The sequence below is a fragment of the Echinops telfairi genome, unplaced genomic scaffold (genome assembly GCF_000313985.2).
Source record: "Echinops telfairi isolate 266 unplaced genomic scaffold, ASM31398v2 ScPeMD7_31;HRSCAF=116, whole genome shotgun sequence".
In the NCBI taxonomy this organism is placed as follows: Eukaryota; Metazoa; Chordata; class Mammalia; order Afrosoricida; family Tenrecidae; genus Echinops; species Echinops telfairi.
Window position 1 is genome coordinate 45,258,286 of NW_022103928.1, and position 15,740 is coordinate 45,274,025.

General features: G+C 56.2%; 2 protein-coding genes across 3 annotated transcripts; one reads left to right on the plus strand and one right to left on the minus strand.

The window, feature by feature from the left end:
* Positions 1-267: 267 nt before the first annotated feature.
* Positions 268-4,314, plus strand: CDK5 (cyclin dependent kinase 5). 2 transcript variants are annotated; one of them, XM_045289885.1, is made up of 12 exons: positions 268-411; positions 1,010-1,098; positions 1,204-1,271; positions 1,415-1,475; positions 1,573-1,629; positions 2,346-2,441; positions 2,579-2,653; positions 2,837-2,933; positions 3,123-3,192; positions 3,720-3,780; positions 3,836-3,948; positions 4,038-4,127. In XM_045289885.1, the coding sequence occupies exons 1-11, from the start codon at positions 375-377 to the stop codon at positions 3,902-3,904; spliced, it is 780 nt and encodes a 259-aa protein (XP_045145820.1). In that variant the 5' UTR covers positions 268-374; the 3' UTR covers positions 3,905-3,948; positions 4,038-4,127. The 2 variants fall into 2 exon arrangements, with proteins under 2 accessions (XP_045145820.1, XP_004702370.1); XM_004702313.3 differs by having other exon boundaries at positions 274-411; positions 3,868-3,948; positions 4,038-4,314.
* Positions 4,315-5,396: 1,082 nt separating this feature from the next.
* Positions 5,397-8,818, minus strand: ASIC3 (acid sensing ion channel subunit 3). Its single transcript, XM_004702312.1, has 11 exons — positions 8,282-8,818; positions 7,544-7,694; positions 7,182-7,309; positions 6,807-7,011; positions 6,633-6,689; positions 6,412-6,559; positions 6,129-6,220; positions 5,965-6,044; positions 5,803-5,874; positions 5,584-5,642; positions 5,397-5,475 (listed from the first exon to the last, which is right to left on the minus strand). The coding sequence occupies exons 1-11, from the start codon at positions 8,816-8,818 to the stop codon at positions 5,397-5,399; spliced, it is 1,608 nt and encodes a 535-aa protein (XP_004702369.1).
* Positions 8,819-15,740: the final 6,922 nt, after the last annotated feature.

Sequence of the window (15,740 nt, forward strand, 5' to 3'; positions counted from 1 at the left end):
GGGATTGTAACTATAGGACAGCAGTAAGAAGAGCGAAGCACCCTGGGACACGGCGATGCGACAATGACGCCGGAAAGCGGATACGCGATGCTTCATGGGACCTGAAGTCCGAGGTTTGCCCCGCGGTCGGACGAGTCCCGGGAATCTAGCGCTGCAGCGAGCCTGGGCGTAGCCTTCTGGGGGCTGTAGTCTTTTTGGTTTAGTAGGCCTGAGCGTTACAGGGAGACCTGATCATTTTAGAACTACAAGCCCCAGAAGCCCTTCTGCAGGCAAGCAGGCGAGGCAGGGCCGGAGGCTGGGGTTCTGGCTCCTCTGCAAAGCCGGGGCTGGAGTCTTAGAGGCGAGGGCCCGCAGGGGTCCCCGCGACTGCCGCGATGCAGAAATACGAGAAACTGGAGAAGATTGGTGAAGGTAATGGTACCACGAAGTGCTCCTGCAAGATATTCTTCTGCAGAACCTCTGCGTTCCTTGCAACCCTAGCTTCTCTGCCGTCCGTCCGCAGTCTTGACCCAGACCTCAGCACTTGCTGCAGTCTTGGCCCCCGATCTTAACGGTTCGCTGTTGACGCCAGTCTTCCCTGCAATAGTATTCCCTGCAGTCTCCAATGCCTAATCTGAGCACGCCCCAGACCCGGACTCCCAGCCTGAGCCCTTCCTGCATTTGGCACCCCTCCTCTGGGCACCAGTTTCAGAACCTCACTTCACTCCCAACCTCCACAGATCTGATGACCCCCATTCTTCTCCCAGCCCCCTTCTCACCGTTTCCAGACCCTCTGTTCTAGATATCTGTCACCTGGCAGCCATAAACTCTCCTTTCTGGAAAACCCGTAGCCTCTGCAGGCACCTTTGCTACCCACATCCTCACTCAAACTTCTTCCAGACTCACCCTTCAGCCTGCACCCGGAAACCCTCCTCGAATTCCCGCAGGCCTCAGAAAGAATCCACTCTGATGTTGCACCCCTTCTCAGGGTGCCGCATCCCTCCCTGAACTTCACCTGCCCTCCTTACAGGCACCTATGGAACCGTGTTCAAAGCCAAAAACCGGGAGACGCATGAGATCGTGGCTCTGAAACGGGTGAGGTTGGATGATGACGATGAGGTAGGACTGCAGCACCGAGGCCGAGGCCGGGTGGCTGGGGTGAGGGGTGGTCGTGGAGTGGGCTGGGGAGGAGACCCGACTGCCCCCTCTTGCCCCCTCTCCTAGGGAGTGCCAAGTTCTGCCCTCCGAGAGATCTGCCTCCTTAAAGAGCTGAAGCACAAGAACATTGTCAGGTGTGGAAACAGGCAGGGTTTGATTTCGCCTGGGTGGTTGCTGGAGGCAGGTGGGGTTTGGGAGTGGGGCTGGGCTGGCTATGGGGGTACTAGGCCCACCCTTGTACATCTGGCTAGCTGACCCCTTCCTTCTTTGTCCCCAGGCTCCATGACGTCCTGCACAGTGACAAGAAGCTGACTTTGGTTTTTGAGTTCTGTGATCAGGTCAATTGAGGGACTGGAGGATGGTACAGGAGGGGGGTATGAGGACCCAGGTGAAGGCAGAGGTCGGCTCCCCTTTCCAACACCATCCTTCTCTTAGGACTTGAAGAAGTATTTTGACAGCTGCAATGGTGACCTGGACCCTGAGATTGTGAAGGTGAGGGGTGTGGGGTCCTGGGCCATCAATGAGGCTGGGCTGGAGTCAATATGCAGCGTAAGTGCTCTTTAAGCTCCAATTCTGGACCCTGAGCAGGAGACCCTTTATGGTATAAGAGAGGTGAACCCTGCTTCTACCTTCTTGGGGCTCCAGGCCTAGCCAGCATTTTCACATGGTCTCCTCCCGGGGCCCACACAGTAGCACTTAGATGTCAGCGTTCTTATGTACACGGGAGAACCTAGCGGTTCAAAGGGATACATTCATTCAGCCAACAAATATTTACTGAGTGCTTTGCTGTGTGCCGGGCACTGTTCTAGGCCTGAAGTTAAGTTCTTTCTACTCGGTACAGGAAAACAATGTGCTGAGTCTTAGAGCGCAGGGTATCGGTTAGGAGTTAACATGTGTGTTCAGGTGAGGCCAGGTAGGCAAGAGCTCCCTGTGGATGGAGAATGGAAAGGCCCACTGGGCTATAAGTTACATGCTTGGCCACCCTGTTTTGCTACTGTGCTCTTCCTACTGTACAAAACACGGTACAGAACAGCTCCTCTTTGGTGACTGAGTGATGTGCTAAGTGTGGGGGTTAGATAGGCAAGGAACTGGAGGCTAGACCAGAGGCCAAGCAGTGTGGTGCTGTCTGTTGTTGAGCAAAGCTTCCCACCAGGATGTGACCCTCCCCTCCCCCTGCCCCCCCCCCCCCCCCCCCCCCCCCCCCCCAGTCCTTCCTTTTCCAGCTGCTAAAAGGCCTGGGGTTCTGTCATAGCCGCAATGTGCTGCACAGGGATCTGAAGCCGCAGAACCTGCTCATAAATCGGGTACTTCCCAGGGGACCAGGGGGATGAGGTGGGAGGCTGGGGGTGGGGATCGGGGGCGGGGAGAAGGCACTAAAGGGAGAGAGTCTGCCTCCAGAGACTATCCAGGGACCTCTCTCCATATCCTCTTCTCCCCTCAGAATGGGGAGCTGAAACTGGCTGATTTTGGATTGGCTCGAGCTTTCGGGATCCCCGTCCGATGTTACTCCGCAGAGGTGAGCTGCCGTGAGGAGTTGGGGAGAGGGAGGGGATGGCCAGTGAGCAGTTTCCCAGCCCCACGCCAGAACCCAAAGCAGGACTTTCTCTCTCCTCTCTAAGCTGCTTCTTCCTCAGACTTCATCCCCAGCCCTCTAAGTGGAAGGGGGTGTGTGTGTCCCTGTGGGTGGGGTCTTCTCCAGGTGGTCACGCTGTGGTACCGCCCACCGGATGTCCTCTTCGGAGCCAAGCTGTACTCCACATCCATCGACATGTGGTCAGCCGGCTGCATCTTTGCAGGTGACGTGCTGGGGTTGTGAAGAGGCGTGTTTGTTTGTTTTTTCCAATTTAGGTTGACAAATCAGGTCTGGAGGGTCGCCTGTTGGGAAGGGAGTGGGACCCATGGGGATGGGGAGGAAGGTGCAGAGGGTATCAGTGGAAGGAGAACTTCATGTGTCACCTGTCCTCATCCTCTGCCCCCTGCCCCAGAGCTGGCCAATGCCGGGCGGCCTCTCTTCCCTGGCAATGACGTGGACGACCAACTGAAGAGGATCTTTCGATATCCTGCCCAGGCCCTTCTCCTGGAGCCTCCAGCAATGGACTTAGCCCATGCACAGAGCGCTGAGGACAGGGGCTGCCGGACAGGGGCTGCCGGGGGCCAGGCTGCCCCAGTGTGAGGGTGTGGAGCAGGTGGGGAGCCACCAGATTGTCCCTGCCACACACACACAGACTGTGGGAGAAGCCAAAGGAGTCACCTCCTAAGGGTAGGGATCCAAAGGGGGACAGGCTTTTTGTGGGAGGAGGGGAAGGGGTGACTTGCTCAGGAAGCATTCAGACATGGGGGTCTAGGTCCCATGAGCTCAGGTGTGCCAAATGCCTGGCCCATTGTAAACGCTGTCCAGCCGGGCTGATGGCGAGGGGTGCACCTGCCGGGGACTGATCCCATCCCGACTTGGTGGCAGGATGAGGGTGAGTGTGAGGGGCCCCCTCTCCAGTAGGGGAGGGGGAGGGAAGAGCCACTCCTGTGGCCCCTGAAGAGGCAGATAGGACTCTCTCTAGTTCAGTGATCCTTGACCACGTGGACACGCTACTGGGGACGCCTACTGAGGAACAGTGGCCCACCATGACCAAACTTCCAGATTATAAGGTATTAGGGAGTAGGGGGGGAGGGGGTGGCAGCCTCCAATCCCTTTCTGACCCAGGCCCCTGGGCCTGACTCCCTGTCCCTCCACAGCCCTACCCAATGTACCCGGCTACCACGTCCCTGGTGAACGTCGTGCCAAAGCTTAACGCCACGGGGAGGGACTTGCTGCAGGTAAGGGGTGGGAGTCACGGCCACATAGTGGGGGGCTGGGGGTGGACAGGCTCTAGAAACGAAGCCCTGCCCTCCTTCCCTCTTTGCAGAACCTGCTCAAGTGTAACCCCGTGCAGCGCATCTCAGCAGAAGAAGCCCTGCAGCATTCCTACTTCTCTGACTTCTGCCCACCGTAGGCTCCAAGACCCCTGGTGCCAGGCTGGGGCCTGGCTTATTGAAGCCCCTCCAGCGAGGAGAGGGAGGGGAGGGTTCACGAGGCCCTGGGGCCCCAGCTGTGCTGGGCCCACCAAGGGTGGAGGTGCCCGGCCTGGGTTCTTTACTTCCTCCATGAACTTTATTTAATTTCATAAATTGTCTCCTTTCCCAGTCTGGCTGATGTGGTAGTTGAGTGGTTATGGGTGGGGTGGGGGTGGGGGTGTCTCTGCAACTGTGTCTCCAGCTCACAAACACCCAGCATCCATTCCTTGGCACATGTCCTATAGGGCTCTGAGATCAGGGTGAGATACTATGGGTGGTACCCATCATGGCTAGGGCTGGACTGGCACTCATGCATGTATCCTGTTTCCTCTGCTGGGGGCACCTGAACCTTCCCAAGGGGCTCCGGGGCCAGCCTGGGCAAGTGAGGACGGGCCTCCATCCACACAGGGAGACAGAGGCTAGGCTGCTTGCTATGGTCTCCACATCCCACGTGTTTCCTCCTGACTCTCCTGGCTGTGTCCCCACCTGTCCCGGGCCTGCCGGCTCAGGACTCCTCCTCCTTGGTTCCCTTGGTAGCCCCTTTCCCAACCTCTGGGGTTCAGAAGGAGAAGTCAGCCTGCTGGGTCCTTCCTGGCAGGAAAGGGAAGGGAGGACATTGGCTGACCTATCCCAGGTCCCCACCTGTCAAGCTAGAGGGTCTGGTGCCAGAGTGGGGAGACTGGAAGCAGGAGCTCGCCCTGTAGAGACTGCGCTGCTGCCTCTTGCTCCCCAGGGTGAGAGCGATGCTGATCTGATCATCTGAGGCAGCACCACGGCTGGTGTCCTTGGAAGTGGAACGGCACTTCCCTTCTCCCTGCCCACATCGTCTCAGAGCCTTTCCCAGTTGTGGCCGCGTGGCCAGGCCCGGAGTTGCCTGGCTTGCTGAGTGAGCTTTCTTCACCTGTGTGTCCTGCCCCCGTGGTTTGGCTTTGAGCATCCCCACCCTCCACGCTCTCTGAGACAAACACAGTCACACTGAGAGGCAGGCAGCTGATACCTTCCCCCGGGCATCCTCCCCCAGATGGGTCCCTGGTGCTTGACTTGGGGGCCCAGCCCCCAGCACAACTGCGCAGGCCTGATTTTGTCCTGGTGAGCATTCCTGATCAGCGGGACTCAGAGGAGAGGAGGGCAGTCACATTTTATTTAGGGTAAAGATGGCAAGTCCATCTGCAAGCTGAGCCTGGTGGGGCCCTGAGGACAGAGGCACCAGGCTAGAGCCGGGTGACCAGATAGCAGGTGCGGTGGGAGGCCGAGAAGGTCTTGGTGACAGCACAGGGAGGGGTCGGAGGCCTGGAGAGACCGGAGGGTAGGGGTTCCAGGCTGCTGCCCTGCGCCTCCCTATGCCCTCCTGGACTGGCTTTGCCCCTCCTCCCTTGACCTCAGGGATTGTTGTGTTACCTGGGGCCCAGGCTGAGGTGGGAAACATGGGGTTGAGGGCCACCCAGCCCTTCCTGCAGCTGTGGGAGGAGGAGCAAGTCAGAGGCAGGAGGGAGTCCTTCCTCCTGGCCCCAGCCAGGTGGGTGCTAGGTTGTCTGGAAAGGGGCTAAAAACGGGCTGAGCCCCACATTGGGAGCAGAGTGAGGGCATGAGAGGAGTGGGAGGGGAGAGAGTTGCTACCAGATTGGTGTTGGAGTGTCTCTGGACGCGCCTACGGCTCCAGAAATATCCCAGGACGTGATCTCGGAACACCTGGGGGCAAGCAGTGGGGAGAGTGGCCTTTGCACCCCATGCCCCCCCGAAGTCATGTGGCCCTCCCTCTTTCTCCCATCCCTGACCCACCTCACAGAGGTAGTCCAGGATTTCAAGGATGGTGAGCAGGCTGGCACCAATAAACAGTCCCATCTGGCCCCCAATGTCACCTACAGAGAAAGGGTGGTGGTCCCCTCACGGCCCCTGCAGCACACACCTCCCCAGGCCTGGCAGCACCCCAGGTGTGCATGTACCAAGCAGCTCCGACACCTCATAGGCCTTCTTCTGCTCCACCGTTTCATAATTGAGAGCCTCAAAGAAGATGTCCAGCACCAGCACATTCTCCCTGGAGGAAGGGGAGGCCAGGAAGGCACACTGGTCACCTGGCTGGGCGGCCTGCAAGGTTCCTGGGCCCCGGGGGCGTGTTACCACCTCGGCCCAGCAACAGAGCCGGTGCTGGGGGTGGAGAACGCTGCGACCGACCGGGATGCGCCGAGCTCTGGCCCATCGGCACCCGCGGGGCCACCCTTTGCTTACCAAAGGTAGGCCTCGGTGCGGTTGTGCTTCCGCGCCAGGTAGCGGGCCGAGGCGCGACTCGGGATCCGCACCATGGAGAGCTCCTTGGCATAGCGTATGCTGGCGCAAGGGTTCGGGCAAGCGCACGCGTCCTTCCGCAACATGGCGTCTGATGGCGAAACAAGTCAGGTGAGGGCCTGCGGGAAGGGACAGGGATGAGAGGGAGGGGTGGATACCCTTACCTAAGGCTGGGTTGGCACAGTCCTTGTACTGCTGGGGGTTGCACACCGGGGCACCACCTGAGGAGGAGGGCCAGGCGAGGAGGCAGCTTCAGGAGCTGCCTAAGCGCTTCTGAGCCCTCTGGGGACACGGACCCTCCCCACGCCACCCCACTCCCTCCACCAGCAGCCCCTTACCAGGCATATACATCATTCGACAGCCACATTTCCGAGTCACATAGCGGCTTTCGCAGACCAGGCGACAGCCCATTAGGCTGTAAGGAGAACTGGGGCCCGGGCGAGTGTGGGGGGAACCCAGGGGCCCAGCAGGCTCCAGCTCTAAGTCCGGGGGGTCTAGAGGTACAGAGCTGCAGTCGCCCCAGGGTGGGGGCAGGAAGCTCAACTATGGAGGACAGGGGTTAAGGAAGGGTCTGCAAGAAGTGTGGGTGCCCAGGTAAAAGTGTGGTTGGTTTCCTGTGGGATGGAGGCCCCTTGGGGGTGGGGGTTGGAGTGGCAGGAAGAGGGTGAGCCTGGGTGCTTGGGAGGGACTGAAGGGGCAGGGGAGGAGGATACTTGCTGCTGTTGGCAGGAGACAAAGGTCTGGTAGCCGGGGGCTGCGCCGAAGCCCAGCTGGTCGATGAGGGGAGGCTCCTCCTGGCTGTGGATCTGCACTCGGACCCCCACTTCAAACGGGGTCTCCTCTGCAGGGAAGGGACCCGGAAGGCCCGAGGCCCAACCAGGCCAGACCTCTGGCTGTAACCCTTCTCCGCTGTGCAGGCTGATGCAGACCACTCCTGCCCACTTCTCTCAGGGAAGGACCTGCTTGGAGTGGGGGGCAGGGGGACCTTGCCGGGGACGGGCACCCCCTCCCACAGCTCCTGCCCTGGGGTCCCTCCCCCTGCTGTGCTACCCCGTGGCTTCCAATGTCCCCCTACCGGTGTCCCTCCACACAGGCAGGTATTCATCCTGCTGCACGTCCAGCATGAGCTCCAGGCCGTTGCCCATGCCGCTCTTGGGAGTGGTGAGCAGCTCAGCCCCGTTGGCCCCAGAGTTGAAGGTGTAGCACTGACCCATGCGGGTGAAGATCTGTTGGTGGGCGTGCAGGGGGCCGGGTGGCACCAGAGGGTGAAACCCCTGTGCAGGTCCCCCACCAGGAGCCTTTCCCTGCCCTCCTCTCCTCTGTTTCTTCTTTGAACACCGGAGTCCACATGGCTCTTCTCGAAGCCCTGCCCTAACAGAGGGCTCCCTTCATTCCCTCCCACACTTGGGTTTCCACATACACTCTTCCCCCATGCAGGGGAAGGGGACTGGGGGCTGGGGTTTAAGCCAAAAGAGAGTGCGTTTCAGTTGTCTCTTTGTCCCTGGCAGAGAGAGGGGTCTTTCCCAGGACACTTACTCTCGGGGGTCCACCCCAAGGAGCAGGGCCTTCACAGGCCAGACCTCGGGCCTGGGGCCAAGCTGCATCAGTGTCTGCTAGGGGCAGGGGCCTGAGGGCCTGGCCTTGGAAACTGCCATCCACAGCGGGGCAGGGAGGTTACCAACGAGGACCACTCCCAGAACGGAACAGAGAACTTGGTGGGGTGGGGAAAACTCAGCCTGGCCAGAGAAGAAGGCACCCCCTCATCCCCACCCCAGGGGGCCAGAGCGCACTTGAGCAGGGGCCGCCAGCTCACCGTTGTGAAGTTCTCTGGCCCACAGGGCTGGCCACGGTAGTGGCAGTCCAGCAGCATGTCATCCAGGGAGTGGCCCGCTCGGGCGTAGAGCTGCGCCATGTCGAAAGTGGGGCTTGGCATGAAGCCAGGCGGCGCGGGGGGCCGCCCCAGGGCTCGCAGGAAGGCGGCGTGCTCGGCGGGGTCCAGGCCCAGCAGCGCCGGCCCGGCCCAGTGCAGGTCGTTGGGCGTCAGGCGGGAGCGGCGCAGCGGGTTGAGGTTGCACAGGGTGACCGCCGGGAAGGTGAGCAGGTGGCTCTCGCGCTCGTCCAGCGCGGTCTCGTGGTGGAACTCGCCGTAGTAGCGCACCCGCTCGGCCACCTGGTAGAGGAAGGTGGCCAGCGACAGGAGCACGGCCGTGGCCCATAGGCCACGGCGCAGGGTCAGCCCACCCGGCCCGAAGACGTGGCCCAGGCCATGCAGGGTGCAGCTGCTGGCGAACACTCGGATGTCCGAGGCTGGCGGCCGAGGGGCCGTCTCTGGCCCCAAGCTGGGCTTCATGGCTGTTGGCTGGAGCAAGAGACCCAGAGGGATGGGGTCGGGATTGGTCTTAGGGCCAGGAGGGCTGAGGGATGGAGGCAGGACAGAGGTGGCCAGGCCAGGGTCACTGCGGGTTAGGCAAGGGGTTAGAGAGGGGCAAAGGAGAGATGCAAGACCAAGAGGTGGGAGGCACTGGCCTGGTGGAGTGGATGGGAGCCCTGGCTGGTCCGGCCTGTGCTTCTCCAGGAATGGGCTTTGGCTTCGAGGGGCTCAGCGCTGGATCAGGGCTCCGCAGCCCGGCCCACTGTGGCAGGCAGGCAGTCTGCTCTGACTAGGTGCTGCCCGAGCTGCTGCAGAGGGTTGGGTTTCACCAGTGAGGGGGGTCAGGGGCAGAGCAGTTGGGAGGAGAAGGTCCCTGGGGCCCCAGGCGGAGCCATTAGTGCAGTGGGAGGGGGCCCGAGCTATCTAGAGCTATCTACCGGAGACCAGAGGCGCCAGGAGGAAACCGCAGTCATGGGAAGGGCTTACATTGAGCCTGGAGGTAAGTTGGGGAGGGGGGCACCTTCAGGCTGTGGAAGCTCCCTGGAAGCCCCCTGGGTGAGGCCCGAGGTCCAGTCCCTCCCCTGGACTGAACCTCTCCCCCCTTCCCTCCCCAGGATCACTTGCTCTTTTCACGAATGGCAGAGCAGCTGGCTCCTAACCAAGCTGCAGAGTAGTGGGAAGTTGGCATCAGCTCTGCGTCTCCTCTTTCTGCACCTCCCCTGGCCTCTTCTGGCTCCTGTGTCTGTCTCCCTGGGTGACTCATTCCCCAAGTAGGCAGAGAGCCCATCTCCCTTGCTCAGGTCCACCTGGCCAGAGACCTTCTTGACCACAATAGTGTGTGTGTGTGTGTGTGTGGTGGGGGAGGGATCAGGGCTCTCACAACCTTCAGTTAGTAGGCACCAAAAGTAAGAGAGCGGCCAGCGACTACAGTGTGCTACTTCTGGGGCTTACAACGGGGAGAAAAGACGAAGAGTACATATTTAGATTTGTTTATTTTGTATAAGGCAAGGCTGGAAGGAAGCACAAATGAACGTTACTCTGAGAGTTGCGGGGTCTGGCACAGACAGATCAAGGGGGTGAATGAGACTCTTAATGTTTGCTCTTTGTACATTGTGGCTTTTGAACTGGGGGTACTTATTGTGTGGAAAGTCATACATAAAACCAACTTGAAATGATAGAGCTGCCGTGAGACCCCCAGGGACCTCTGGATCTCATTCTGACTCAGGTGCCCTAAGTCTCCAAGGATGGCCTCTGAGGGAGTAGCTCCTGACGGTCTGCCCATGTGGCTGTGCCCGTGGTGCCCGGGCTATCTCCCTCTGGGTGGTCGGAGGGTCCCTGCTGAGTTCCTTATCCTTATGATTCTAGTCTCTCAGGACACCCTCAGTGCCTGGTCAGCCAGTTGGTCAGTCATGCAGCCCTTCACCCACCACCACCCTGGCTTGGAGCATCCTGCAGCTCCTTCATCATTACACCCTACAATCTGGGGTGCCCCTCCTAATTGCTCCTTTAATCCCTAGCCCGTGTCCCAACCCTCTTCAGGTTCCTTGCCCAAGGAGCCCAGGGGAAGCAAGCTGGAGCCCAGTAGTCACTGTCAACAGTGAGGTTCTTTCTGACCCCAAAGGGGAGCCCACTGTACACCTAGCTGCATGGGGCACGTGTCTTCCTCTTGACAGTTCATGAAGTATCTTGGAACTCTTGCCACAGGAACACCTGCAGAACCTCATCATCTTCCTTTTTATTAAGTGGCTACGTCCCATTTATGGTAGTTAATTTTACTTAGCGAGGCGACTGATTTCTGATGGCTCGACCAAGCACTAGTTGCTGCTCCACAGTGTAATCTAATTTAATGTGATAACCTCTCATAATTTCATCTAACGTAATGAAACGAGAAGCTTGAGAGGGGCATGTCTTTAGGATGTGATCCGCCCATCGGCGATGCAGTTCTTTGAAGAACTCATCTCTGCCTTCTTCTCGCTCTGCCCTTTTCCCGTCGTCACCAGATGGGTGAATCGGGATGTAGGGCAGAAGGAGTCGTCAGCCTACTTACTGACCCCGAGTGTGTGAGTAAATCAATGCTCACCCCTCTCCCCTCATCTCGTTGGTTCTCTGAAGAACGCTACCACACCGGTCTCTGGTGCCTGGTACTCACTTGTAAATGAAGACGCTGGAGAAGCTGTCAGTTAGCATGAGGTCACACTGGAAGGGGATGGGTGCTGCTCCTGTATGAGTGGCATCCTTATCAAAGAGAAAATACAAGGCAGCCAGCCAGAAGGATGCTGTGATGGCACGGCTGCAAGCCGAGACATGCTTGGCACTACCAAAACCAGGAAGAGATCCATGGATCCGGTTCTCCCTCAAAGCCTCTGAAAGAACCAACATTGCTGTGACTCTGACTTGGGCTTCTGGTCTCTAGAACTATGCAGCAATAAATACCTATTCTTAGGGTCCACGCATGCAGGGTGTGGTGCTTTGTTATGGTAGCTCTAGGAAACGAGTATAATTCCTTGCTCCTGGGAAGTGGTGTAACTCTGTAACAAATACAGTTAGTCCCCAGATGGCAAATGAGTCTGTCTGAGTCAAATTTAAATATAAGTTGAACAGTGAGGTAGTGTTCACATCTCAAGTCCACTAAATGCTTATCTGAGGTTATGGTGTACTTGTCTATGTTTGGAAAACACTCAAGAAGCACTTCTACATAAGACTTACACCAACACAGTAGTAATAATTATGTTTTAATGCACATTTCTTAGATAGTATCTGTTATTATGGATCATCGAATGTACCCTGAGTTTTTAATACAATAGGATTTAGAGGGGTTGGTTCAAAAATTATGGGTTGTACATAGGTTGACACTTACCATCTGGGGACTGCCAGTACCTGAATGCATGTATGGAAGTGACTAATGGAATGTATGGGACTGACTGATGAGTAGAGGAAGTTTTTGAGGTGTTTGATAGTAAAAGCCTAGATTGCTTTGAAGAGACTTTGTAGAATTATGACATTAAAGGAGATTCTGGTGCGGATTCAAAAACAAGTGAGTGTTGTAGAGAAAGTTCCTAGCCTCATAAACAAAATGTGCTTAAAACACAGTGGCTATTAAATACGCTTATGGGGAGACCCTGGGAGGAAATGACAAACATATTATTGGACACTAGGTAAATGGCGATCCTTGTCATAAACTGTCAAAGAACTTGGCTGAATTAAATTGTAACGTTTTGTGGAAAGTAAAATTTGTGATAAACTTAAATATTCAGCTCAAGGACTTTCTAATCAAAATGAAGGGGCACCCTGATTTTTCCTTGCTGCTTAAAGTTGCGACTGGAAAGAGTTCAGAAATGAACGAGGTGAAAAGAGCCAGCATTAGAAATTTGGGAGAATTTTCAATCTATTGGTATTGCAAACGCTGAGAGTATCTGAAGGGGAAGCAAGGGTGTGTGGTTGGACGATTTGCATGTGATTAGGAAAGATTAGGCATGCAATTTATGGGCTTCATCCTCAGTAGAAACATTAGCCTAGACAGAAGGGAATAATGAAGGCAGTGGAGTGTTCATTTCCTAGAATTCCGTAGGCAGAAAGCAGGCTGGTGGAGCTGCTTGGCTAGGAACATTCTCCAAGAAAAAGAAAGGTAGCTTCATCCTGAGAAGAGTTTCAAGGTCAGTCGATCTACCATTCTGGGTCTGGGAAGCAGGGCAACCACTTCTTGATTTCAGGAGCTTGGGCCTCTCCCCTGGTAGGCCAAGGACAGGACTATTTTCAAGCCTTGAAATCTAGCAGATTTACTTGAGACCCAAGGCCACTTTTCCCACCTTCCATTGCTTCCCTTTTGAAATGTGATGTCTGCACTATCACGGCCTTTTGGGGGTATGTAACACGTATTCAGGTTTCACAGGCCCACAGAACGCCTTCCTTTCTTGAGGATGAACTATAATCAGAGCCTCTAGCCAAACATGATTGAGATTTAGAGTTAATGCTGGAATGGGCTCAAACTTTTGGGGATGCTGGGGTAGCATGGATATATTTTGCATGTGGCGAGAACACAAACTTAGGGGGTTGGAGGTACTGAAAAGTAGCCTGCTATGTCCCCCCAGAAAGATGTTACCCTGACCTTGTTTGAAAGAAGATTTTTGAGGATACTCGTTAGGTTAACATGAGATCATACTGAAGTAGCGTAGGTTCTAGCCCTACGGCTGGTGTCTTCATAAAAAAGATGTACAAAAAGGAGAAAGGACCAATTCTGTCACTGCAGCTTCAAGCCAAGGGACACTGGGAGCTACCAGAGACGGGGAGGGGCACGAAGAGACCCAGAAAGCGCCCTTAGCCCACATTAGGACTTGTGGCCGCCAGAACTGGGAGACCACACCTTTCTGGTTTGATCACTCGGTTTGTAGAACGTTGTTTACAGTAGCCCCAGGAAACAAATCTATGTAGGTTTAAGATAATTGAGTCAATTCTAACTCATAGCAAGCCCTAGGGTATAGAGTAGAACTGCCCCTGTGGGTTTCTGTGACTGAACCTTTAAGAGTAGACCACCTCATCTTTCTCCAACGTAGCAGCTGGTGGGTCCAAACCACTGACATTGTGGCCACCAGGGCTCTCCTAAAGGGCACAGGAATGGCTGGTTCAAGAGGCAACTACATTGCTGATTTGACAGCTGTCATAAAATTCTCCTCCATAGAAGTGACAGGTTTGCACTCTCTTCAGTCAATTCAAAGGGGCTGTTTGGCACAAGTGTTTTCTAAAGGAGACATGGTCCTTGCACAAACTTGGAAAGGCCCGGGGCGGCTGCTACAAGGCTTGGACCCCAGTGACTTCTCATTGTTAGGAGCTGTCAACTCTGACTGAGAGAAAACCTTTGTACAAAAGAATGAAAGCCAAAAAAAGAAAAAAAAAAAGCCTTCGCCATCCTCACAATCATCCCCATGTTTTAGACAACTGTTGTGAAGCCACTGTTCCATCGTGACGGTCTTGTTCAGTTTTGGTTGTTCACTTTTCCAAGCACAATGCCCTTCGATCTAGTGAATGACCCCTCCAATTGATAGACAGGCCCAACCAACGAGAGATGAAGTCCCAGGATCCTTGCTTCCAAGAGATATTCTGGCTGTAGTTATTCCCAGACAAAATTGTTCTGTCATCTTGCATTTTATAGTATATTTAATATTCTTGGCCATAACCCTATGGCAACTATTATTTTTCTGTCGTCCTTATTCATGTTCCTGCCCTTGCCTGCTTGTGAGACAACTGAAAATGCCGGCCTTGAGAGGGCAAAGCTAGTGTTTTTGGACTGAGCATGACCCAGAGGACATGCTGATAGGCTGGGACTGAGCGGACTCCCAGTGGGAGAGTTGTCTGCAAGCTTGGCCTCAGGTGGGACAAGGCTGTTGCTCACCCAAGGTGCAGAGGGCGCGTGGCAGCAGTAAGAGGGCTAGCCAAAGGCTACAACCTGGCTCAGGGCCCCTGGGAGCCAGCCTAGAAACACCCCGCCCAGAGGGGACTGCACAGTGTCATGGTCCAGGTACCCATTGTGTGTCCCAGCCTTTCAAGGAGCTCCACTGCGAGCCTGAGAGAAAGCAGCCCGTTTTATTGGCTGAAATATATTCCTCATCCATCTCGGCTCAAGACAGCACTGAAAGCAGCCAGGCTCCTTTTGGGCACACTTCTGCCAACAGAGCATTGCCCTGCGCTCCGACTGCTTGTGAGCCCGCTTGTCTCTCCGTCCTCAGCGGCCTGCAACAGGTGCTTCACGTGTTCAAAAGGATGACTGAGTGGACCACCTGGCTTCTCTTGTAGAGGTGACCACCTTTTGAGGCAGTAGCATTTTCCAAAAAGGATCTTCATGCTGGGGTTTCCCGTTAAACATTTAAAGACAAGCTCCCAAGACTAAGGACGGCCAGGAATCCCTTCAGAAGAGCTGGAGGAGCCAAGAGGGAAACATACAGGCTTTGCAGCACGAGTACGGACTGCTGGCTCTGCCATTTTGGTCTGAGACTCCCCTTGGGGTTCTGCTACGCCCCTAGCACGTGGGAGTGGAGAGGGGAACAGATTTAGAGCTCCTTCCTCTCCCTAAATGTAGAGTGGCCCTGAGTCTGCTATCAGGTGTCTTAGCCAGGGTAGCGGTGACTCTGGCCAGTGCCCCTGAGGGAGGCGCACACACCACCTCTGCTGCTCCCTGCCAGCAGGACCTGCTGACTTGGCCGGGAAGCAGAGGCCCTATCTTGGCTGCACAACTCCTACTTGACTCACATCAGGCCCCAGAAGCTGGGCTCCCCTCTGCCCCCCAACTGAGTCCCTGCCCAGGCATGCACACCTGAGTCCCCGCTGCTGCCTCCAAACTGTCCCCCCAGTTCCCCTGCTTCGGTGCTAAAGCTAGCCCAGCCTTCCTGAAACACGGCACCCCGCTTCTTCTGCCTCAGGACAATGCGTGGCTGCCCTGGAAGGTCAGGCTCCGGCAATCCTCCTCCTGTTTTTGTGGGCGCAGTGACTAGTGTGGTCATTTGCCTATGTGGCTCTGAATGAACCAGTTAAGTAGTGAAGACAGCTGGCTCTGGAGCAAACCAGGAGGCTGGCACAGTGACACGGAGTTGCCCCACAGAGGGGCCTGTCACAGTGCCATTTTCAGTACTCTCAGTGGCAGCTTGGAGCCTAGCTACATTCTCGCCCACAGGCCTGTGCTACTTGGACTGTCCCTCTATCTTTTCCCGAGCCCTCTCTGCTTTCTCTGTGGTGGCCTGGCAGTGACAACTCACTCTCAATGCAGTTGTGTCCTGCACTGACGGGGTAGGTGTGGACAGACCCACGTATCTGTATTTGTGAGCTGTGTGCGCCCTCTTTGACCAAGTCTGGGGCATGGGTCTGGTCCTTCTGCCTCCTTCCCAGAGCTGGGTTCTCTTACTGGAGAGGGGAG

Bases quoted from the DNA above. Each gene is read 5' to 3' on its own strand.
- ASIC3 (XM_004702312.1), bottom strand. From the start codon at position 8,818: ATGAAGCCCAGCTTGGGGCCAGAGACGGCCCCTCGGCCGCCAGCCTCG. The intron at 5,875-5,964 runs GTGGGTCAGGGA...GCTTGCCCCCAG, and splicing joins TCCTGGACTACCTCTGTGAG to GTGTTCCGAGATCACGTCCT. The intron at 5,643-5,802 runs GTAGCAACTCTC...CTCCTCCCACAG, and splicing joins GACACTCCAACACCAATCTG to CTGCAGGAAGGGCTGGGTGG.
- CDK5 (XM_004702313.3), top strand. From the start codon at position 375: ATGCAGAAATACGAGAAACTGGAGAAGATTGGTGAAG. The intron at 2,934-3,122 runs GTGACGTGCTGG...CCCCTGCCCCAG, and splicing joins AGCCGGCTGCATCTTTGCAG to AGCTGGCCAATGCCGGGCGG. The intron at 3,949-4,037 runs GTAAGGGGTGGG...CCCTCTTTGCAG, and splicing joins CGGGGAGGGACTTGCTGCAG to AACCTGCTCAAGTGTAACCC.